We start from the raw sequence: 24,386 nt of genomic DNA on the forward strand, positions 1-24,386 counted from the left end.
GCGCAACAGAGTGAGGCTCCATCTCAAAAAAAAAAAAAAGAAAGAAAAGAAAAAAAAAGAAAACATATTACAAAGTTACAGAGTTAAAACAATTTGGGGTAAAGCACAATGGCTTAAGCCTGTAATTCTAGCACTTTCGCAGGTTGAAGTGAAGGATCACCCTGAGGTCAGGAGTTTGAAACCGGCCTGGTCAACATGGTGAAACCCTGTCTCTACTAAATATACAAAAATTAGCCGGGCATGGTGGCAGGCGCCTGTAATCCCAGCTACTAAGGAGCCTGAGGGAGGAGAATCGCTTGAACCTGTAAGTTGGAGGTTGCAGTTACCTGCAATCATGCCATTCCACTCCAGCCTGGAGGACAAGAGTAAAACTCCATCTCAAAAAAAAGAAAAAGAAAACGAAAAAAATAGACATTAAAAAAACCAATTTGGTATGAGTATAATCATTATTAAGTGAACTGATAAAACAGGCAGCACATATATAAACTTTCATATTTGCAGCATTATTACTGAAAGCCAATAGCTGAAGCAATTCAAATTTCTGTCACCAAATTATTCAGTAGATATAATTTGAAATATAAGAATATTGTATTATCACATGGAATTTTATAAGCAGGAAATATTCTAACAACTATCAAGATACATTTGACATTATGCAACATGAAATGAGTGAGCCACAAAAAGAGAGAGATTGCCTGAAATACATAAAGCAGTTACACTCCTAGAAAAAGAAAAGAGAGTGGTCTTGGGAAAATTTTAGAAAATTAGAAAAATTGGTTGTTGTTTAATGTGTATTGAGATTTAGCTTTGCAAAATCAAAACATTCTAGAGATATATTGCATAACATTGTCAATACAATATGACTAAACAGAATATTTAAAAATATTTGGTAATAAATTTTGTTATTGGTTTTTGACAAGTAAAAATAATACCTAAAAATATACAGCGTTATGATAATTTTAATATTATCTTCAAATCCCAAAGTGTTTCTTCCACACAAAATAATATAGATTTACAATAGACATTGAAATTAGGAGAATTTTTATGCCTGCTCACCTAGAAAAGATTGAACAACCATTTACAACAAACCTGCACAACAAATATACAAGTTACTTAAAAAAAAAACAGGAATAATATTTATAGAGGGAAACAAACATAGAGGTAATAATGATATTGGCAGTAGACATATAGCTGATTCATAGTTGATTTTGCTCAACACTGTCTTACACTGTACAGAGTTAAACAATGTCATACATAGTTATAAACCAAAACAACAAAACAGAACTAACTGCTGTGAGGTGGCATACCCTGAAGTACGTAACACAAAAATATTATATTGCAAAACAAAATTAAAATGCAGAATGTAAAACTTATTGGATACCATCAAGTAGATCAATATATTCATGAAAAAATCTTACAAGCAGAATATAGAGAAAAAGTAATACACAGGTAAATTGAAGACAAAAGAGACTGAGAACTTCCCAAAGTTTGATGTAATAAAAAAAATCCTAACGAGTAATACTTAGTTCAAAATCATTTTACTTCAAAAACAAGATAAAACCAAAGGTTTTCCAGAACAGAAGATCAAGATTCTTATTTATTACAACTAGCACGGTCTTATAAGAAATGTTAGGCAGGGTGCGGTGGCTCACGCCTGTAATCTCAGCACTTTGGGAGGCCGAGGCGGGTGGATCACGAGGTCAAGAGATCGAGACCATCCTGGTCAACATGGTGAAACCCCGTCTCTACTAAAAATACAAAAAATGAGCTGGGCATGGTGACACGTGCCTGTGATCCCAGCTACTCAGGAGGCTGAGGCAGGAGAATTGCCTGAATCCAGGAGGCGGAGGTTGCAGTGAGCTGAGATCGCGCCATTGCACTCCAGCCTGGGTAACAAGAGCGAAACTCCGTTTCCAAAAAAAAAAAAAAAAAAAAAGAAATGTTACTTAGTGGCTAGATACTGTGCCTCATGCTTGTAATTCTACAGCTTTAGGAAGCCAAGACAGTCGGATCACTTGAGACAAGGAGTTCAAGAACAGCCTGAGAAATGTAGACTCTGCATATAAACAGAAATGCAAAAGTAGTCCATTATGTTGAAAAATAAATGATGCTGGACAACATCATAAAACCATATGTAAATATAAAGCTCTCTATTAAATACAAATATACATATATAGAATGTTTTACTATCCTAATGATGGTACATAAAACCCTTAAAAATTCTTCTATAGATATAAAAAACAATATATAAATCTGCATAAATCTCTTAATAGATACACAATATAATTTGTAATATCTATACAAACTGGAAAATATAACAGTATAGGTTTTGTATTTAATTGAAGTTATGAAATTAAAATATATTGTTTTAACTTTAAGATGTTTTATGTAATCTCTATTTGTCAAGATGGTTACCGTATACTTCAAGATGATTACATTCTATTTATAGAAAGTATGCAAAACAAAATAAAAAAGGAATCAAAGCATGTCACAACAAAGTTAGACAAAAATTAAGAAAGTAAAAGAGGAAATGAGGAAAAACATGTCTCCAAGAAACACATAAAACAGTAACAATGACGTGGTTTCTGCAGATCAGCAGACTTAGTCTTTCCTCCTGCTGGCTCTGAGCAATCGAGCAGTACAGGTGTATGGAATTTCCCCTTGTGAGGCACACACCCTTCACCAAAGAGCAGCCAGAGTGCTTTTGTTAACTGGTTCCCAAATCTTGTGCATCCCGACTCGGTGAGACCACCCCGCCCAACATGCATTGTTAGATAATTTATAAAACAGTGTTCCCACTGTCATCAGATGGTGCCCCTCTGGGATTAAAATCTCAGAGAAAGGGGCAGGGAGTTATCTCTGCTGTTCTGCAGCCTCTACTGGTGACACCTCCAAGTGTGAGAGAAACCCGGGCAAATAGAGTCTCAAGTTGATTCCCAACAAATCACAGCAGCCCGACAGAAAAAAAAAAAAAGCCTGGCCAGGTGCGGTGGCGTGTGCCCTATAGTCCCAGCTACTCAGGAGGCTGAGGTGGGAGGATCGCTTGAGCTCTGGGCTGCAGTGCGCTATGTCGATCGAGTGTCTGCACTAAGTTCGGCATCAGTATGGTGACCTCCCGGGAGCGGGGGACCACCAGGTTGCCTAAGGAGGGGTGAACAAGCCCAGGTCGGAAACGGAGCAGGTCAAAACTCCTGCGCTGATCAGTAGTGGGATTGCGCCTGTGAACAGCCACTGCACTCCAGCCTGGGCAACATAGTGAGACCCCATCTCTTAAAAAAAAAAAAAAAGCCTGTCAGCCGGGCGCAGTGACTCACGCCTATAATCCCAGCACTTTGGGAGGCCGAGGCGGGTGGATCCCGAGGTCAAGAGATCAAGACCATCCTGGTCAACAAGGTGAAACCCCGCCTCTACTAAAAATACAAAAATTAGCTGGGCATGGTGGTGCGCTCCTGTAATCCCAGCTACTCGGGAGGCTGAGGCAGAATTGCTTGAACCCAGGAGGCGGAGGTTGTGGTGAGCCGAGATCGTGCCATTGCACTCCAGTCTGGGTAACAACAGCGAAACTCCACCTCAAAAAAAAAAGAAAAAAAAAAAAGCCTGTCTTGCCTGTAATCCCAGCACTTTAGAAAGCCAAGGCAGACAGATCACCTGAGGTCAGGAGTTCAAGACCAGCCTGTCCAACATGGTGAACCCATGTCTCTACTAAAAATACAAAAAATTACCCAGATGTAGTGGCAGTCACCTGTGATCCCAGCTACTCAGGAGACTGAGACAGGAGAATCGCTTGAACTCAGGAGGCAGAGGTTGCAGTGAGCTGAGATTGCGCCTGGCAGACACAGGGAGACACAATTTCAAAAATAAATAATTTTTTTTTGATGAAGTCTTGCCCTGTCGCTCAGACTGAAGTGCAATGGAGTGATCTCAGGTCACTGCAATTTCTGCCTCCTGGGTTCAAGCCATTGTCCTGCCTCAGCCTCTTGAGCAGCTGGGATTACAGGTGCGTGCCACTATGCCTGGCTAATTTTTTATATCTTTAGTAGAGATGGGTTTCACCATGTTGGCCAGGCTGGTCTTGAACTCCTGACCTTGTGATCCACTCGCCTCAGACTCCCAAAGTACTGGGATTACAGCAAGTGTGAGGTGAAGAAGCCAAGTTCTTTTAGCGAACCGCTCTCATTTGAATTAATAAACTGAAAACTTTCTAATTACCAAAAAGATGGCGAGAAGGCATTTATGATGAAGTTGCCCTTACGACCTAAACACCTCCCACCAGGTTCCACATCCAACACTTAGTGTTACATTGCAGCATCAGGTTTGCAGAACATGGACATCCAAACCATAGCACAGACAAACTAGGGTTAACAGACATGTACACAATTTTCCACTTAAAAGCAAAAGACTATATAATATTCTTATTTGCACCTGAGGTATTCTGTTGGAAAACGTAACAAGTCTTTTGAAGAATACCAGCTGGGGGTAGTGGCTAATACCTATAATCCTAACAATTTGGAAGACAAAAGTGAAAGAATCACTTGGGACCAGAAGTTTGAGACCAGCCTGGATAACATAGTGAGATCCTGCACTACAAATAATAAAAAAATTATCCACGCATCGTTGTGCGTGTCTGTAGTCTCAGCTACTTGGGAGGCTTAGGTAAAAAGATCATTTGAATCAAGGAGGCTGAGGTTTTAGTGAGCCAAAATTATGCCACCATACTCCCAGGGTGACAAGTTTGATCTTGTCTCAAAATGACAACACATAAATATAATTCCAAAAAAATACACAGTGTGTATTCTTACCAAAACTGAAACTAAAAATTTAAAGCAAAAGTAAAAGTGGAAATACAGGAATAAATAAAAATAAATCACACAGGCTGAGTGCAGTGGCTCAAACCTGTAATACTGGCATTTTAGGAAGCCGAGGCAAGAGGATTGTTTCAGGCCAGGAGTTTGAAATTAGTCTGGGCAACATAGAAAAACCCTGAGAAAAGAAAGAAAGGGAAGGAAGGAAGGAGGGAGGGAGGGAAGGAGGGAGAAAAGGAAGGAATGAGAAAGAGAAAAAGAAAGTAAGAAAGAGGAAAAGAAAGAAAACTAAAACATGTTCTTCATCATATTCTTGCTCAAGGATAAAAAAAATTAATTGTATTAAAATGTCAATACAACATACAGTGGTAAAAAATTAAGTATAATCTCTACAAAAATCACAATAGTGCTGAATGCAGTGGCTCACACCTGTAATCCCAGCATGTTGGGAGACCAAGGTGGGCAGAACACAAGATCAGGAGTTTGAGATCAGCTTGGTCTCAAACTTGATCACACGGTCAGGAATTTGAGGCCAGCTTTACTAATAATACAAAACTTGGTCAGGTGTGGTGGCAGGCACCTGTACTTGGGAGGCTGAGGGAGAAGAATCGCTTGAAACTGGAGGCAAAACTTGCAGTAAGCCGAGATGGCACCACTGCACTCCAACCTGGGCAAAAGAATGAAACTCGGTCTCAAAAAAATAATAATAATAATAATCACAATACCACAGTTTTATTACAGAAATATTGTTTAACATTTTAAAATCTGATTATAAACTATATCTAGCAAAACACCCATGAAAAAGAACAGAGACATTATACTTCCTGATTGTAAAACATATTAAAAGGTATAATAACAAAAACAGTGTGATACTGACACAAAGAAAGATAAAAAGATGAAAGGATGAAAGAGCAGAATAGAGAGCCCAGAAATGAAGCCTTCAGTATATGATTACATGATCTTTCATAACATTGCCATGAGCACACAATAGAGAAAAGACAATCTTCTGAAAAAATGTTAAAAACTGAGTATCAACACTGATGAAATGAAGTTGAATCATTTCCTTGAACTATATACAAATAATTTTTAAAAATAACAAATCTGACCTCGTCTCCACCCGCCTCAGCCTCCCAAAGTGCTGGGATTACAGACTTGAGTGACTGCACCCGGCCACAGACCTTGGTCTTTACTGTGGTCCTTGAAGCAGTTCAATGACTCAGTTCCAGCTCCATGGTTAACAGTTCATGGTCAGTTCTACCTACATAGAAACCCACACAGTGACCTGTGGAAGTCTCTGGTATCCAGTGAAAGCCATATTCATTTACATTCTAATATAAGGGCACTTTATATGGACCTAACTGAAGAAACCTGCCCTAGTGTCTGCTCCACAGATAAGAGTCATTAGGATATTTAATCTGTCAAAAAAAAAAAAAAAAAAGGAAAATTACAACTACCTACGCCTGTTGTAATAAGCCACTGTACCCCCAATAAGGCTGGGCACGGTGGCTTACGTTTATAATCCCAGCACTTTGAAAGGCCAAGGCTGGCAGATCACAAGGTCAGGAGTTTGAGAACAGCCTGACCAACATGGTAAAACCCCATCTCTTCTAACAATACAAAAATTAGCTGGGCATGGTGGCACACACCTGCAATCCCAGCTACTCAGGAGGCTGAGGCAGGAGAATCACTTGAACCTGGGACTCGGAGGTTGCAGTGAGCTGAGATCATGCCATTGCACTCCAGCCTAGGCGACAGAATGAGATTTTATCCCCACCTCCCAAAAAAAGAGGCCAACTAAATGTGGACCCTAGTGCAGACCCAGAAGACTTATGACTAAGTTACAACCATATTCCATTACAAATCCAGAGGGCAATTCAGAACCCTGGGAAGCCAACAAGAGAAGATCTTTATTTCCCCAAATCAGTTTATGAAAACTTGAGTAGTTGTTTGCTTTTTCAAATCCACAGACACCAATATAAAACTATACTGTGCCCATTGTCAATGCTTCTGTTTTAACGTTAACACTGGAAATATATTGCAGAATAATGAATAAAAAATATTTTTTGGGGGTGGGGGTGGTGGCAAAAATAAAAATAAAATAAAATAAAGAAAATATTTTAAAAAGCCGTTGAAAGTGAAGACAAATAAGTAAAATGTTGCTGTTTCTAGAATAATCTTATACATAAAAGACCAGACAGTACATTGAAATTTGGCTAAACTAATAAAGACACTCAGTAAATTAATAAAATATAAAATTACCATAAAAGTATGTTATCTTATATACTTTAAACAAGCTATCAGATATAAAGTCTTTTCTTTTTTTTGAGACAAAGTCTTGCTCTGTGGCTCAGGCTGGAATACAACGGTGCAATCTAGGCTCATTGGAACCTCTACCTCCCAGGTTCAAGCAATTCTCCTGCTTCAGACTCCCGAGTAGCTGGGATTACAGGTGTAGGCCACCACACCTGGCTAAATTTTTATATTTTCAGTAGAGACCATATAGGCCAGACTGGTCTTGAACTCCTGAACTCAAGTGATCTACCTGCCTTGGCCTCCAAAAGTGCTGAAATTACAGGCCTGAGCCACCATGCCAGCTAAGAAAACAATCCTTTAAAAAATATAATTAAATAATGAATTTCTAAGAATTTAACCGGAGGCAAAAAAATCTTTACAATGAAATATATAAATCAATAAAAGAGGCTGGGCGTGGTGGCTCGCCCCTGTAATCCCAGCACTTCGGGAGGCTGAGGTGGTTGGATTGCCTGAAGTCAGGAGTTCAAGACCAGCCTGGGCAACATGGTGAAACCCTGTTCTCTACTAAAAATACAAAAACATAGCCGGGGATGGTGGAGGGTACCTGTCATCCCAGTTACTCGGGAGGCTGAGGCAGGAGAATCGCTTGAACCCAGGAGGTTGCAGTTAGCAGAGATTGCGCCACTGTACTCCAGCCTGGGCAAAAACAGCAAAACTCTGTCTCAAATAAAAAAGAAAAAAAATTTCATATTTATGGATTGAAAGAATATTGTTAAAGTACAATCTTCTTCAATGAACTTCCTATCAAGATTCCAGTGGCATTTTTTGTTTACAGTAATAAAAAATACAATTCTAAAATTTACAAGAAACTATAATAAACCTCAAATAGCCAAAGCAATCCTGAGGAAAAAGAACAAAGCCCAGGGATATCATATTTTACAATTTCAAACTATATTTCAAGAATATAGTAATAAAAACAGGATGGAATGTGCAGAAAATTTACATAAAAACCAAAAGAGGCCAGGCGTGGTGGCTCATGACTGTAATCCCAGCAATTTGGGAAGTCGAGGTGGGTGGATAACCTGAGGTCAGGAGTTCGAGACCGACCTGACCAACATGGAGAAACCCCATCTCTACTAAAAATACAACATTAGCTGGGTGTTGGGGCACATGCCTGTAATCCCAGCTACCTGGGAGTCTGAAGCAGGAGAATTATTTGAACTCAGGAGGCAGAGGTTGCGGTGAGCTGAGATTGCACCACTGCACTCCAGCCTGGGTGACAGAGCGAAACTCTCTCAAAAAAACAAAACAAACAAACAAAAAAACAATAGAACAGAGACCACTACTCATACATTTTAGACATGATGCAAAAAGAGAACTAAAAAAATAGTTTAACATAAAGTTTCTCAAAATAATGCAGGTATCTGTGTGTCCCCCAAAACAATGAAAAAGCAGTCAGATTGTACAGTCTCATGTATTACGAAGAGGACTTTGGCTCTCACTGTAAACTTGAAGGAAGGTCAATGAAGGGAAAGTAGAATCCTTAGAGAATTTAAAAGCTGAAGAGAGAAGAGGGCCCTATGTAAGAACAACAAAACAAGCGCTTAAACACCTCAGGCTTCCCAGACACTATTTGCTTTGAAACACAACTTCCCAAAACACACTGTAGGGACTGGCTTTTTTTTTCTAATCTTCCAACCTTTCATCTATGTCAACTGTTTTATTCACGTTCACCTACCTGGGGGTTTGGCTATCATACTGTGTCTCTTAATATTCCAGGGATCTTTTCCTTGCTCCAGACAGGTGATCCAATCTGGCGTAGAGACAGCAATACCTGCTTTATTAAAAATAAATTACATGAATCTTGCTCACATTCTCTAATTACAAACCTAGTACCGTGTTTAGTAAAGAGAATGTCATAGAATATTCTAAAAAATTAATCCCAAAATACTATTTAATGACAGAAAGTTCTTAACATTTAGAAAATATTTTAAATTTGTAGATTCTTAATTTCACTATCCTGTACTCATGAGTCAAAAATTAGTGGTGGCAAATCGATTTTAACATATGGGCAACAACACTTTATACCACTAAATTTCTGAAATTACCACTACTCTAGAGTGAAGGATACAGACCAGCTCAGGAATGTAAAGTTCAGGCCAAAATAAAACATCTTGAAGAAAGTTTTTTCTACATGAACAATTCCTCAAGATTTCTTGAAAACAGGGATCAGAAACTCATTATGCAAAGCATAAATTACCAAAAATTATTCTATAAAAATAGAGAAACGAAACCTTTAGGATATGTAAGGAATTGTGTATTCAAGTTATTCTCACCCAAGAAGATCAGGTTTCTGTAGTTCTCTAACATCACTTTTCTATATAAATCTTGCTGAGCAGTGTCCAGGCATTGCCACTCCTCCAGAGAGAATTCTATGGCCACATCCCTAAATGTCAACGGCCCCTGAAACACACACGCACACACACACACATATTTACAAATGTCCGGGGGCAGAATTTATCATTTGAATTAAGGTTAAACAAGAGTAAAGAAAATTGGTTCTAACTTGTAGGAATGACTGAAATTATTCAATAATTTTCAACACAGAAATATTCTCTCATGTATTCTCTGAGAGAAGAGAATTGTGTAAGATCCACAAAACCAGTGTATATGATACTTTTGAGTGCTATATTTGCATCACAAAGAATGAATTGTGCATATTTTCCAGACAAAAAAAATTTTGAGTTAGAAGGCACCTCTCAAGTTTCAATGTGTACAATAAACTGGAGATCTTGGGCAGATTTTTTTTTTTTTTTTTTTTTTTTAAACACAGCACTGTGCTGGGAATAACACATTATGTGATTAAATCCTAATAATACCTTGATGGTTCACACTAAGTGTTCAATAATTCCCAGGATTTAGATAAAGGTTTCAGAATTAGTATTTCTTTCTTTGTTTCTCTGTCATCGATTTTCCTAAAAATATGTAGACTAAAAGCTAAACATAGACAGATGGAGATAAATAAGAAAATACAGACACAGAAAGAGTTTAAAATAGTTTAGAGAATTTTTTTGTGTTTATATTTACTTGTTTGTAACTTGTGCAGCAACTACTGGATCTGCAGGAATAGAAAAGCTGCCAAATGGAATGTTTCTGTAAGCACTGGTTTTACTACAAAATTTAAAAATTAAGATTTTAAACTGTATAGTTCATTTTTCATATGTATCTGCTTTTGGGTTTCAGGATATTGTGAGCACCAGCTCCAGAAAATCAGAACAATTACCAGACAAAACTTGAATCTTTATAAATCAGTTTTGTAAGGAAAGACTCCAGAGTGGGGCCAGACCTAAATAAGGCCTCCAAAAAGGGTGAATCTGATCAGAACTGAGGCAGGGAGAGACCCTAGGTGGAATTTGTTCTCTATGCCTCTGGGGTATTTCCAGCTGTTTTTCCTAAGCTTACCTAAAAACTTATATCCTAGAGTTTATATAACTTTAATCTATTTTGACACTGCTCTGTTAATTTTATAATATATACTAATAAGCATTTTTTAACATAAACTCAAAATTTTATTGTCTTCATAAAAAAAAAAAGTTGACACTTAGAACTGGATCACTCAGCTCTTTCTTATCTCCTCCCAGTTCAAAATGTGTGCATCTTTTAATAGCCAGCATTCTCTCAGATCTGCAGTTGGGCTCATGGCACTCAAGCCTCAGCACAATCTTCTTTGTAGTTTTAGCCTTTTTCCAAAAAATTGGCTTAGTTTGCCCACCATAGACACTCTGCTTTCTGTCATGACACCGCTTTCCCTGGACATACAAAGAATCCTTGCCCTTCTTGTACTGTGTCATTTTGTGGGGTTGGCTTGATACACTTCTTACAGAAAGCCCGGCAGGTTTTAGGAATGTGTGTGCATGAGCGCTATCAGCACAGAAAGCACTAATAAGCAATTTAAATGAATCTTTTAAAGTATTCTAGGATAATTTTATTAGAAGATAAATATGTATTCTCAGAAAAGTAAAAGAAAAACAAATAATAATTAAAACTCTTCAGTCCATAAATATTCTTTCAGGTAATAACAGAAGTCAAACAATATTTTTTTAAAAGTGCCCCAAGGTGTTTTTTTGTTTTGTTTTGTTTGCACACATCTATTCACTGCACCAACCATATGATGCTTAATTAATTCAACCATGTATCCAGTTGCTAGTCTGGACTAATAGATCTCGGATGGTAGGGACCATGACTGCTTTATCTATTTTTTGAATTACCATATGAAATGGAAGCAATTAGCTTATTTGAGTCACCAGACCTTCTCTTTGTCTTTTACCCAAGTACCAGAAAACTTCAGAAACTCTCATCTGGGTGCCAACCAAAGTTCTCTCTTGTATCAGGGAGAAGAAAACACAGGATGACTCCTTTGTCTTACACTGATACAGAAGCAGAATTAATCATTCTTGTCAGCCTGACACAATTCTGCCCTGGACATCCTCAAATGTCTTAAAGACACCTAGCTGGTTGTCAGAGGATTACCAGTGACCCAGGGCTGATGGCCCAGTGATAACCCAGGCTGAAGAAACTCAGGCTGATTCTAATAAAAAATGGAACTGCCTTGGTGGAGCTCCAGAAGCTGGATCACGTATCCTGATTTGCTAGCTTTTGGGTAAGAAGGACAAGAATACTCTACTCCAATATCAAAATTTAAGGGTAGGTATAGTTGTGGTCATGGTTCTGGATACCATGTGGCCTTGATCTCTTACTCTTAAGATGCTTGTGCTGGGTGCGGTGGCTCACGCCTGTAATCCCAGTACTTTGGGAGTCTGAGGTGGGCGGATCAAAAGGTCAGGAGATCGAGACCATCCTCACCAACATGGTAAAACCCTGTCTCTACTAAAGATACGAACAAGTAGCCGGGCATGGTGGCACGAGCCTGTAGTTCCAGCTACTCAGGAGGCTGAGGCAGGAGAATTGCTTGAACCCAGGAGGCGGAGATTGCGGTGAGTCGAGATCGCGCCACTGCATTACAGCTTGGGTGACAGTGGGAGACTCCGTCTCAAAAAAAAAAAAAAAATAAATAAATAAAAATGCTTGTTTACACTTACAGATTCCGTCATCAGATTCTGTTTACACCTGGAGCCTCTCACATAACTGTAGTGGTCACTAAACAAGATCTGAAAAGCTTAAAGAGCCACATTCGCAAAGAGGGGAGGAGGGTTCTAAGATTTTTATGTTGACAGCCAGGCACGGTGGCTCACACCTGTAATCCCAGCACTTTGGTAGGCCGAGGCAGGCCAACTATCTGATCTTTGACAAAACTGACGAGAGAAATGTGAAAATAATTCTCTATTTAATAAATGGTGCTGGAACAACTAGTTAGAATTATGTAGAAGATTAAAACTGGTCCCCTTCCTTACACCATATATAAAAATCAACTAAAGATGAATTAAAGACTTAAATGCAAAACTTCTACTTAAAAAAAAAAAGGACACCCAGAACATAAATAACCTAGAAAATACCATCCTAGGCATAGAAACTAGCAAAGATTTTATAATAAAGATACCAAAAGCAATTGCAACAAAAGCAAAAATTGACAAATAGAACCTAATTAAAGAGTTTTTTCACAGCAAAGGAAAGTATTAACAGACTAAACAGTCTACCAAAAAAAAAAAAAAATTGCAAACTATTCTTACAGAGATTTAATATCCAGAATTAAGAAACTTAAACAAAGGCTGGGCGCGGTGGCTCACGCCTGTAATCCCAGCACTTTGGGAGGCCGAGGCGGGTGGATCACGAGGTCAAGAGATCGAGACCATCCTGGTCAACATGGTGAAACCCCGTCTCTACTAAATATACAAAAAATTAGCTGGGCACGGTGGCGCGTGCCTGTAATCCCAGCTACTCAGGAGGCTGAGGCAGGAGAATTGCCTGAACCCAGGAGGCGGAGGTTGCGGTGAGCCGAGATCGCGCCATTGCACTCCAGCCTGGGTATCAAGAGCGAAACTCCGTCTCAAAAAAAAAAAAACAAAAAAAAAAAATCACCTGTATTTGTCTTCAGTGGTCTAAAAATTTTTCACAGGCTACTAAACTTTGAGCTACCCTCAGTCTCAGCCATTATACAGCTTCAGTCTATGTCCCTCCTAAGAACATGCTGACTTCAGGGTAAAACATTCTTTGATCTAAAATTGATTTTTTAACCTCTCATTTGCCCTTCTCCTCCATTCTTTCTAACCTTGTAGGCTCCACTCTATGAAAAAAAGCCTTTGTCTACCTAAAATTGCATTCCTTAAAGTTTATATAGTCGGTATTCCTCCTGGAATCTTCTTTCGGAATTCAATTTTTTCTAGGTTTCTACTTAAAAAAAAAAAATCTAACTCAGGTGCATTATTTTTAATTACTACATTCAGAGAAACATAACTCAGACTTCAGCAACTATAAACTGCCAATTAAGCTCTGATTACATAACCAGGAAATTTTCACCTTTAATGTACAAATTCAGATACTACATAACTGTACCTAACCAATTACTAAATTTGGTTTTCTTCATAATGCGCTTTATAAAAGACTTTCCTTCAAGCCTCTCCCATAGACCACAAACCACAAACCATAGCTGGGTGCTCTACAATTCTAGAATCACTCTTTGATTAAATTCTTTAATATTTTTGCAGTGACTCCCATAATTTTTTTTTGGAGACGGAGTTTCGCTCTTGTTACCCAGGCTGGAGTGCAATGGCACGATCTCGGCTCACCGCAACCTCCGCCTCCTGGGTTCAGGCAATTCTTCCTGCCTCAGCCTCCTGAGTAGCTGGGATTACAGGCACATGCCACCATGCCCAGCTAATTTTTTGTATCTTTAGTAGAGACGGGGTTTCACCATGTTGACCAGGATGGTCTCGATCTCTTGACCTCGTGATCCACCCGCCTCGGCCTCCCAAAGTGCTGAGATTACAGGCGTGAGCCACCGCGCCCGGCCCTGCATTTGTTAATAGTATACCATATGGCTATATACGAATGAAAAGAATATAATAACAAATGTTTAAAAATTTTAGCATTTTTACCTTCCTGGCTTATGGTCCTTTGAGCAGCCTGAGATTTTAAAAAGGAGGGAATCCTCTGAAATAAAATGTGAGCCACATGTAAATTTTGAATTTTCTAGTAGCCAAACTTCAAAAAGAAACAAGTGGCTAGGCGCATTGGCTCACACCTGTAATGCCAGCATTTTGGGAGGCCTAGGCGGGTGGATCACGATGTCAGGAGTTTGAGAACAGCTTGACTAACATGGTGAAACCCCGTCTCTGCCAAAAATACGAAATTAGCGAGACGTGGTGGTGTGCGGCTGTAACCCCAGGCACTCAGGAGGCTGAGGCAGGAGAATCACTTGAACCCAGTGCAAGGTTCTTTGAACTGGCTGCACCATGGACTAAAGAAAACACAGAAAACTCTAAAGACTCACCTAAAAAGCTTTTAGATGTGATAAATTCAGTAAAGTTTGAGGATACAAAGTCAATGTACACATATACACACAGTAACCCCTGTGACCCACATGTACACCTCCAGATGGACTCCCGGAGTCAGAAAGTCTGAGTCAACCTATGACATTGGACCCTGTGACCTGATTAACCGACCTTACAACATTTTGCCACTGTTCCTGCCTCAACCTTTCCTGCCTCAACTGATAAGCCAACACTGGACCTTGGACTTTGTGACACCCCCACCCCTGCTTGCAAAAAACCTCCCTGAACTGTAATTTCTGTAACTTTCCACTGCCTACCCCAAACCTATAAAACCAACTCCTATCCCACCGCCTTCCACTGACTCTTTTCCGACTCAGCCTGGCTGCACCAAGGTGAATAAAGACATGTTGCTCACACAAAGCCTGTTAAGGGGAATGGGGTTATGTTCATTTAGAGCACACTTAATACCCAGGAGTCAGAGGTTGCAGTGAGCCAAAAAGACTCCGTCCCAAAAAGAAAAAAAAGCCATCTAAGACAAACCCACAGCCAGCAATATACTGAACGAGGAAAAGTTGAAAGCATTCCCCTTGAGAACTGGAACAAGGAAACGATGGCCACTTTCACCACTTCTATTCAACATAGTATTGGCCGCCCTAGACAGAACATTCAGACAAGAGAAAGAAATAAAGGACATCCGAATTGGTAAAGAGGAAGTTAAGCTATCACTGTTCACTGATGATAAGATCATATACACAGAAAACCCTAAAGACTCACCTAAAAAGTTTTTAGATGTGATAAATTCAGTAAAGTTTGAGGATACAAAGTCAATGTATGCAAATTAGTAGCACTGCTACACACTAACAGCCACCAAACTGAGAATCAAATACAGAACTCAAACTTTTTAATAACAGCTGTAAAAAATACAATGAAATAATTAGAAATATACCTAATTGGGGATGGGCACGGTGGCTCACGCCTGTAATCCCGGCACTTTGGGAGGCCATGGCAGGCAGATAACCTGAGGTTGGGAGTTTGAGATCAGCATGACCAACATGGAGAAACCCCGTTTCTACTGAAAATATAAAATGAGCTGGGCATGGTAGCGCATGCCCATCATTTCAGCTACTTGGGAGGCTGAGGCAGGAGAGTCATTTGAACCCGGGAGGCGAATGTTGCAGTGAGCCGAGATTGCACCAATTCACTCCATCCTGGACAACAAGAGTGAGACTGTCAAAAAAAAAAAAAGAAAGAAAGAAAGAAAAGAAAAGTAGCTAACCAAGGAAGTGAAAAATCTCTAAAAGAAAATCTACAGAACACAGCTGAAAGAAAGAAATCATATTCTTTATCTGAGTAATCAAAAGAAAGAGACAGGAAAAAAAGAAAGAAATCATAGAAGACAAAAACAAATGAAAAATATCCCATGCTCATGGATGGGTAGAGTCAATATTGTAAAGGCAACCAACCTAAGCAAAAGCAATCTACACATTCAAGTCAATACCCATCATCATAACATCATGTTCACAGAACTTGAAAAAAAATTCTAAAATTCTTATGGAACCAAAGAAAAGTACACATAGCCAAAGCAAAACAAAGCAAAAAGAAGAAATCTAGAAGCATCACATTATCCAACTTAAAACTATACTACAAGGCTATAGCTACCAAAACAGCATGGTACTGGTATAAAAATAGGCACATGGAGCAAAAGGACAAAATAAAAAACCCAGAAATAAAGCCAAATACTAACAGCCAACTGATCTTTGACAAAGTAAAGTGGGGAATGGATGCCGTATTCAACGAATGATGCTGGAATAACGATCAAGGTACATGAAGAATAAAACTGGATCTTCATCCCTCATCTTACAGAAAAGTCAACTGAAGATGAATTAAAGACTTACACCTAAGACCTGAAACTAACAATTCTACAAGACAACATTGAAAAACTTTTGTAGACAATGACTTCATGACCAAGAACCCAACAGCAAATGCAACTAAAATGAAGATAAATAAATGAGACTTTGATTTGAAATGCAAATCAAAAGCACAATGTGATACTACCTTCCTCCTGTAAGAATGGCCGGATTGCACCACTACACTCCAGCCTGGGCAACAAGAGTAAAACTTGGTCTCAAAAAAAAAAAAACTTTGCAATACAATCTCAGCTCACTGCAATCTCCATGTCCTGGGTTCAAGCAATTCTCATGTCTTAATCTCCCAAATAGCTGAGATTACAGGTACCAGCCACCATACCCGGCTAATTTTTGTATTTTTAGTAGAGATAGAGTTTTGCCATGTTGGCCAGGCTTGTCTCAAACTTCTAACCTCAAATGATCCACCCACCTCAGCCTCCCAAAGTGCTGTGATTACAGCATGAAACACTGTACCTGGCCAAGAATGGCCATAATTAAAACATCAAAAAATGTTGGCATGCATGTGGTTAAAAAAAAAGCACTTTTACACTTTTGGTGTGAATGTAAACTAGTGCAATTGCAAAGATATGGAACCTGCCTAAATGCCCACCAACCAACAATAAAAAAAATATGGTATATATAATATATACACACACATGTATGTATGTACATATATATGTGCACATATATATGTACATAGTATATATATATGTATGTACATATATGTGTGAAAGAAAGAAATTTAAAACAACAGAAACTTCAGTGTGCAGGAAGAAGCATAAGAGAGAGAGACAGAGAAAGAAAGAAAAAAAAACAAAAAACAGGCAGGGCATGGTGGCTCACACCTATAATCCCAGCACTTTGGGAGATCAAGGCAGGTGGATCACAAGGTTAAGAGTCTCTATTAAAAATACAAATAAGCTGGGTGTGGTAGCTGGTGCCTGTAATCTCAGCTATTGGGAGGCTAAGGCAAGAGAATCGCTTGAGCCAGGGAGGCAGAGGTTGCAGTGAGCCGAGATTCCACCACTGTACTCCAGCCTGGGCAACAGAGTAAGACTCCGTTCTCAATCTCTCTGCCACGAAACTCTCAGAAAGGCAAATATTAAAAGAAAAAAAAAAAAAAAAACTGTGGCCAGGCAGTGAATCCTACCTGTAATCCCAGTACTTTAGGAGGCCAAGGCAGGTGGATTGCTTGAGCTCAGAAGTTCTAGACCAGCCTGCGCAACATGGCAAAACCTCATCTCAAGCAAAAATACAAAAATTAGTCAGTTTCATAACCTCATCTCAAGTCTATTAAAACTTAAAAATAAAATTTCAATTTTAAAATGCTGCATTCTGTTAATTTTGCTTCCTACTCTGAGAAGGGCATAAAATATCTGTTGCTTACTTGTTTGTGACATAGTGCCACTCTGTCACCCAGGATGGAGTGCAGTGGTATCATCATGGCTTCATGCAGCCTAAAACCACCCAGGCTTAGGTGATTCTCCCACCTCAGCCTCTCAAGTAGCTGAAATCACAGGTGTGTGCCAGCATATCCGGCTCATTTTTGTATTTTCAGTACAGACGGGTTTTCCACGTTTCCCAGTCTGGCTCAAACTCCTGGGCTCAAGTGATTCTCTTGTGTTGGCTTCCCAAAGTGTAAGGATTACAGGCATGAGCCATCACGCCTGGCCTTCCTTAGTACATCTGATCTCACTACATTCTGGCACGAAAGCCTCACATCAAAAAGTCAGGAAGATCTCAAGTTAACAACCTAACATCACAACTAAAAGGATTAGAGAACCAAGAGTAAAGAAAAACAAAGCCAGCAGAAAACAAGAAATAACCAAAATCAGATCTGCACTGAACAAGTGATGTGAAAACATATTCAAAAGACCAACAAATCCAGGACCTGGTTTTTCGAAAAATGAAATAAAATAAAGTAACTAAAAAGACCACTAGCTAGACTAATAAAGAAGAAAAGGGAGAAGATTCAAATAGACAGAATCAGAAACAATAAGGGGGATATCACTGACCCCAGAGAAATGCAGACAACCATCAGAAAATATTATGAACAACTCAATGCACACCAACTAGAAAATCTAGAAGAAATGAATAAATTCCTGGAAGTGTACACCCTGTCAAGACTGAACCAGGAAGAAACTGAATCCCTGAACAGAACAATAGTAAGTTCTGAAATTGGGGTAGTAATAAATAGCCTACCAATCAATAAAAGTCCAGGACCAGATGGATTCACAGCTGAATTCTCCCCAAAGAAGAGCTGGTACTGGTCCTACTGAAACTCTTCCAAATTGAAGAGAAGGGACTCCTCCCTAAACTCATACTATGAGGCCAGGACCATCTTGACATAAAAACCTGAAAAAGTGACAACAAAAAAGAAAGCTTCATGTCAATATCCTTGATGAACATTGATGCAAAAATCTTCCAACAAAATACTAGCAAAGCAAATTCAGCAGCAAATCAAAAAACTTATCCACCATGCTCGGGTAGGCTTCATCTCAGGGATGCAAGTCTGGGTCAAAATACACAAATAAATAAATACAATTCATTACAGAAACAGAACTAGGGACAAAATCCACATGATCATTTCAATCGATGCAGAAAAGAAACTCTCAATAAGCTAGATATTGGAAAAAAAAAAAACAACCTCAATAGGAGCCATTTATGACAAACCCATGGCCAACATTATACTGAATGGGAAAAAGCTGGAAGCATTCTCCTTGAAAACAGGAATGAGACAAAAATGTCGTCTCTAATCTCTCCTATTCAACTTAAAGTTCTGGTCTGGGTAATCAGGCAACAGAAAGAAATAAAGGGCATCCAAACAGGAAGAAAGGAAATCAAACTATCCCTGTTTGCAGATTACATGTTCTTATATCTACAAAACCCCATAGTCTCAGCCCAAAAGCTCCTTAAACTGATAAACAACTTCGGCAAAGTCTCAGAATGCAAAATCAATGTGTAAAAATTACTAGCATTCCTATACACAAACAACAGTCAAGACGAGAGCCGCTCACATTCACAACTGCCACAAAAAGAATAAAATACCTGAGAATACGGATAACTACTAGGGAGGCAAAAGATCTCAAGAACTACAAACCGCTGCTGAAAGAAATCAGGAATGACACAAACAAACATATTTCATGCTCATGAACAGAAAGAATCAATATTAAAATGGCCATACTGCCCAAAGCAATTGATATATTCAATGCTTCTCCCAATAAACCACCACTGACATTCTCACAGAATTTAAAAGAATTATTTTAAAATTTATATAAAACTAAAAGAGCCTGAATAGCCAAGGTAATCCTAATCAAAAATAACGAAGCTAGAGGCATCCTGCTACTCAACTTCCAGCTATAATACAGGGCTATGATAACCAAAACAGCATGGTACTGGTACAAGAACAGATACATAGATCAATGGAACAGAATAGAGGGCCAGAAATCAAGCTGCACACCTACAACCATCTGACCTTTGACAAAGCTGGCAAAAAGAAGCAATGGGGAAAGAATTTTCAGTAAATTGTGCTGGGAGAACTGGCTAGTCATATGCAGAAAACTGAACCTGGACCCCTTCCTTATACCCTATACAAACATTTACTCAAGATGAATTAAAGACTTAAATGTAAAACTCAAAACTTGTAAAAACCCTGAAAGACAGCCTAGGCAATACCATTCAGGATATAGGCAAAAGCAAAGACTTCATGATGAAGATGCCAAAGCAATTGCAACAAAAGCAAAAATCAACAAATGGGATTTAATTAAGTTAAAGAGCTTCCGGCTGGGTGTGGTGGCTCAAGTCTGTAATCCCAACACTTTGAGAGGCTGAGGTGCGTGGATCACCTGAGGTCAAAAGTTCAAGACCGGCCTGGCCATCATGGTGAAACCTCATCTCTACTAACAATAAAATATTAGCCAGACATGGTGGCATACACCTGTAATCCCAGCTACTCCGGAAACTGAGGCAGGAGAATTGCTTGAACATGGGAGACAAAGGTTGCAGTGAGCTGATCGCACCACTGCACTCCAGCCTGGGAGACAAGAGTGTCTGTCTCCAGTCAATCCATCAATATATGAAGAGTATCTACTGGTCTGCTGGACAAGTGGAAGATTATGTTTTATAAACAAAACCATCTTTGAAAATACTGGTTGGTTCCTCTTTAAAAGGTACAAACATAGCCGGGCCTAGTGGTGCATCTCTGGAATCCCATCTACTTGGGAGGCTGAGGCAGAAGAATCACTTGAACCCAGGAGATGGAGGTTGTAGTGAGTGGAGATGACGACACTCACTCCACTCCAGCCTGGGCCACAGAGCAAGACTCCGTCTCAAAAAATAGTTCTTTTAAAAAACTTTTAAGTTCGAGGATACAAGTGCAGGTTTGTGACACAGGTAAACTGTGTGATGGGGATTTCCTATATAGATTATTTAACAACCCAGGTACTAAGCCTAGTACCCATTAGTTACTTTTTCTGATCCTCTTTCTCTTCTCACCTTCCACTTTTTGAAAGACCCCAATGTGTGTTGTTTCCTTCCCTGTGTCTGTGTGTTCTCATTATTTACCTCTCAATCATAAGGGACAACATGTGGTATTTGGTTTTGTTCCTGTGTTAGTTTGCTAAGGATAATGGCCTCCAGCTCGGCGCCTGGCGACAAAGTGAGACTGTCTGAAAAAAAAAAAAATCGCCTTTTTGACTGGCATGAGATGGTATCTTATTTGCATTTCTTTACTAATCAGCGATGTTGAGCTTTTGTTCATATGACTTGACCACACGAAAGTTTTCTTTTAATACATGTCTGCTCATGTCCTTTCCCAACTCTATTTTTTTTTTTTTGAGACGCAGTCTTGCTCTGTCACCCAGCTGGAGTGCAGTGGCATAATCCCGGGTCACTGCAACCTCCGCCTCCCAGGTTCAAGCAATTCTCTTGTCTCAGCCTCCCCAGTAGCTGAGATTACAGGTGTCCACCACCATGCCCAACTAATATGTATATAAATATACACACACGTATATATATACATATATATACTATTTTTTTAATGAGAGTTTTGCTCTTGTTGCCCAGGCTGGAGTACAATTGCGTGATCTCCTCTCACCGCAACCGCCACCTCCCGGGTTCAAGAGATTCTCCTGCCTCAGCCTCCCAAATAGCTGGGATTATAGGCATGTGCCCCCACACCCAGCTAATTCTGTATTTTTAGTGGAGATGGGGTTTCTCCATGTTGGTCAGGCTAGTCTTGAACTCCCGACCTCAGGTGATCCACCTGCATTAGCCTCCCAAAGCACTGAGATTATAGGCGTGAGTCACCGCATCTGACAATATTTTGGTTGGTTTTTTTTTTTTTTTGAGATGAAGTCTCTCTCTGCTGCCCAGGCTGGAGTGCAGTGGTGTGATCTCGGCTCACTGCAACCTCTGCCTCCAGGGTTCAAGTGATTCTTTTTTTTTTTCTTGAGTCGGAGTTTTGCTCTTGTTACCCGGGCTGGAGTGCAATGGCGCCATCTTGGCTCACCACAACCTCCGCCTCCTGGGTTCAAGCAATTCTCCTGCCTCAGCCTCCAGATTAGCTGGGACTACAGGCGCACGCCACCATGCCCAGCTAATTTTTTTTGTATTTTTAGTAGAGACAGGGTTTCACCATGTTGACCAGGATGGTCTCAATCTCTTGACCTCGTGATCCACCCGCCTTGGCCTCCCAAAGTGCTGGGATTATAGGCGTGAGCCACCGCGCCCGGCGGGTTCAAGCGATTCTTCTGCCTCGGTCTCCCAAGGAGCTGGGACTATAGGAATGGGCCACCACGTCTGGCTAATTTGTATTTTTAGTAGAGATGGGGTTTCACTATGTTGGCCAGACTGGTTTTTGAAATCCTGACCTTGTGATCGGCCCACCTCAGCCTCCCAAAGTGCTAGTATTACAGGCGTGAGCAACAGCGCCCAAGCCAATATTCTGTATTTTTAATAGAGATGGGGTTTTACAACGTTGGCTAGGCTAGTCTTGAACTCCTAACCTCAAGTGATCTACCCACCTTGACCTCACAAAGAGCTGGAATTACAGGCGTCAGCCACTGAGCCTGGCCCTATTCATCCACTTTTTTATGGAATTGTTGCTTGCCTGTCTGCCTCCCTCCCTCCCTCTCTCTTTTTTTGAGATGGATTCTCACTCTGTCCCACAGACTGGAGTGCAGTGGTGAAATATGGGCTCACTGCAACCTCCGCCTCCTGGGTTCAAGTGATTCTCCAGCATCAGCCTCCCCAGTAGCTCGGATTACAGGCGTGCACCACCACGCCCAGCTAATTTTTGTATTTTTAATAGAGACGGTTTCACCATGTTGGCCAAGCTGGTCTCGAACTCCTGACCTCAAGTGATTTGCCATGGCGCCAGCCAAGGGAGATTTTAATGCGTAAAACGCTGAATACAACATGGATATACTATTAAAAATAATTATTTAGATATCTATAGTTTTTAATCTGTGTGTACTCATGGAGAGCAGGCATTCTGAATTATTGGCATTCAATGAATGGCAGCAAAATTTCACAGAAAAACTCATCACGATAATTAATATAAAGCTTAATAAATATTAGAAGGACGATAGAATTCCTTTATGGCCGGGCGTGGTGGCTCATGCCTGTAACCCCAGCACTTTGGGAGGCCAAGGTGGGGGGATCACCTAAGGACAGGAGTTCAAGACCAGCCTGGCCAATATAGTGAAACCCCGTCTCTATTAAAAATACAAAAAATTCACCCGGCGCGGCAGCAAGTGCCTATAATCCCAGATACTCAAGAGGCTGTCACGAGAATCGCTTGAGCCCGGGAGACGGAGGTTGCAGTGAGCCGAGAGAGCACCACTGCACTCCAGCCTGGAGACAAGAGCGAGACTCCGTCTCACAAAATAATAATAATCAGGAAAGGCTGAAGACCCTACGGGCTGCATCCCCTCCCACGCACACACCGAGTAGGAATTTTGCCCTGATGACCCGCCTGAAATCCCTGAACAATGTCGGAAATACCCGGGGCTGCGGGTGCAGAGCTGCCCAGAGAGCTCCAGACAGAGCGCCCCGCAGGTACAGGCAGGACGCGGGGGTCCTGGCTGCGGGTCCAGCCGCCATCTTGCGGCCAGAGGGGCTTGGGGCGGAGCTGCGCCAGCTGGGACTCAGGTCGGCGACCTGGGAGCGGACTCTAGGGAGGCCGGTCCAGCCGGTTTCACAGCCCGCTCTCCCCTCTCGGGATACCCAGCCCCGCACACTCACTGTTTCCCAGCTTTTAGAGTCTCCTGGCATCTTAGCTGTGCGTCTCCCAGGACCTGCAGATCACGGGGCAACAGAAGATGTAACCAAGTCACGAGGGGTCCCAGGGTGGAGGACTCAGAGCCGCAGAGACGGATCCTAAGCTCCGGCGGGAGCAGAGACAAAGGCCCCGCCAAGAGCCGGAAGTCACGCCCTCAGCTCCAACCGCGGGCCTGATTGGGAGGTTCCCGCGCCAGCACCACTGATTGGATAAAGATCCAAGGCCCCACCTCCCACCCCCACCCTCCCCAGCATCAACGCCTTTTTTTTTTTTTTTTTTTTTTTTTTTGAGACGGAGTTTCACTCGTTACCCAGGCTGGAGTGCAATGGCACGATCTCGGCTCACCGCAACCTCCGCCTCCTGAGTAGCTGGGATTACAGGCACGCGCCACCGTGCCCAGCTAATTTTTTGTATTAGTAGAGACGGGATTTCACCATGTTGACCAAGATGGTCTCGATCTCTTGACCTCGTGATCCACCCGCCTCGGCTTCCCAAAGTGCTGGGATTACAGGCTTGAGCCACCGCGCCCGGCATCAACGCTTTTTAAAGTCAGGGAAACAAGCTCCCATAGGAAGGGTCACATGCCCAGGGAATTACAGCTAATAAAAAAGTGAGCTGAGGCTTGAATGCACTTGCTCTTCTGGGTCTGCTTGTTTAATACATCCTAGTATCAATTTAAGGGTAAAAAGAAAGT

At 40.8% G+C, this 24,386-nt stretch overlaps 1 protein-coding gene across 2 annotated transcripts in view; it reads right to left on the bottom strand.

Annotated features, from left to right (window-relative positions):
• LOC105726275 (zinc finger protein 738-like) overlaps nt 1-23,811 on the bottom strand; it is a 37,663-nt gene extending 13,852 nt beyond the window's left edge. Inside the window, exons 1-3 of one of the 2 annotated variants that reach the window (XM_021676497.2) lie at nt 23,656-23,811; nt 9,392-9,518; nt 8,794-8,889 (exon numbers count right to left, since the gene is read on the bottom strand). In XM_021676497.2, the coding sequence (XP_021532172.2) occupies nt 8,794-8,889; nt 9,392-9,518; nt 23,656-23,685 (253 nt within the window). In that variant the 5' untranslated portion in view covers nt 23,686-23,811. Of the gene's footprint in view, nt 1-8,793; nt 8,893-9,391; nt 9,519-23,655 lie in introns of both variants that reach the window. The other variant, XM_012465680.2, reaches the window with a different exon arrangement.
• Between the last annotated feature and the right edge of the window lie 575 nt (nt 23,812-24,386).

The sequence above is a fragment of the Aotus nancymaae genome, unplaced genomic scaffold (assembly GCF_030222135.1).
Source record: "Aotus nancymaae isolate 86718 unplaced genomic scaffold, 86718_ANA_hifiasm-v0.15.2.pri h1tg000028l, whole genome shotgun sequence".
Lineage (NCBI taxonomy): Eukaryota > Metazoa > Chordata > Mammalia > Primates > Aotidae > Aotus > Aotus nancymaae.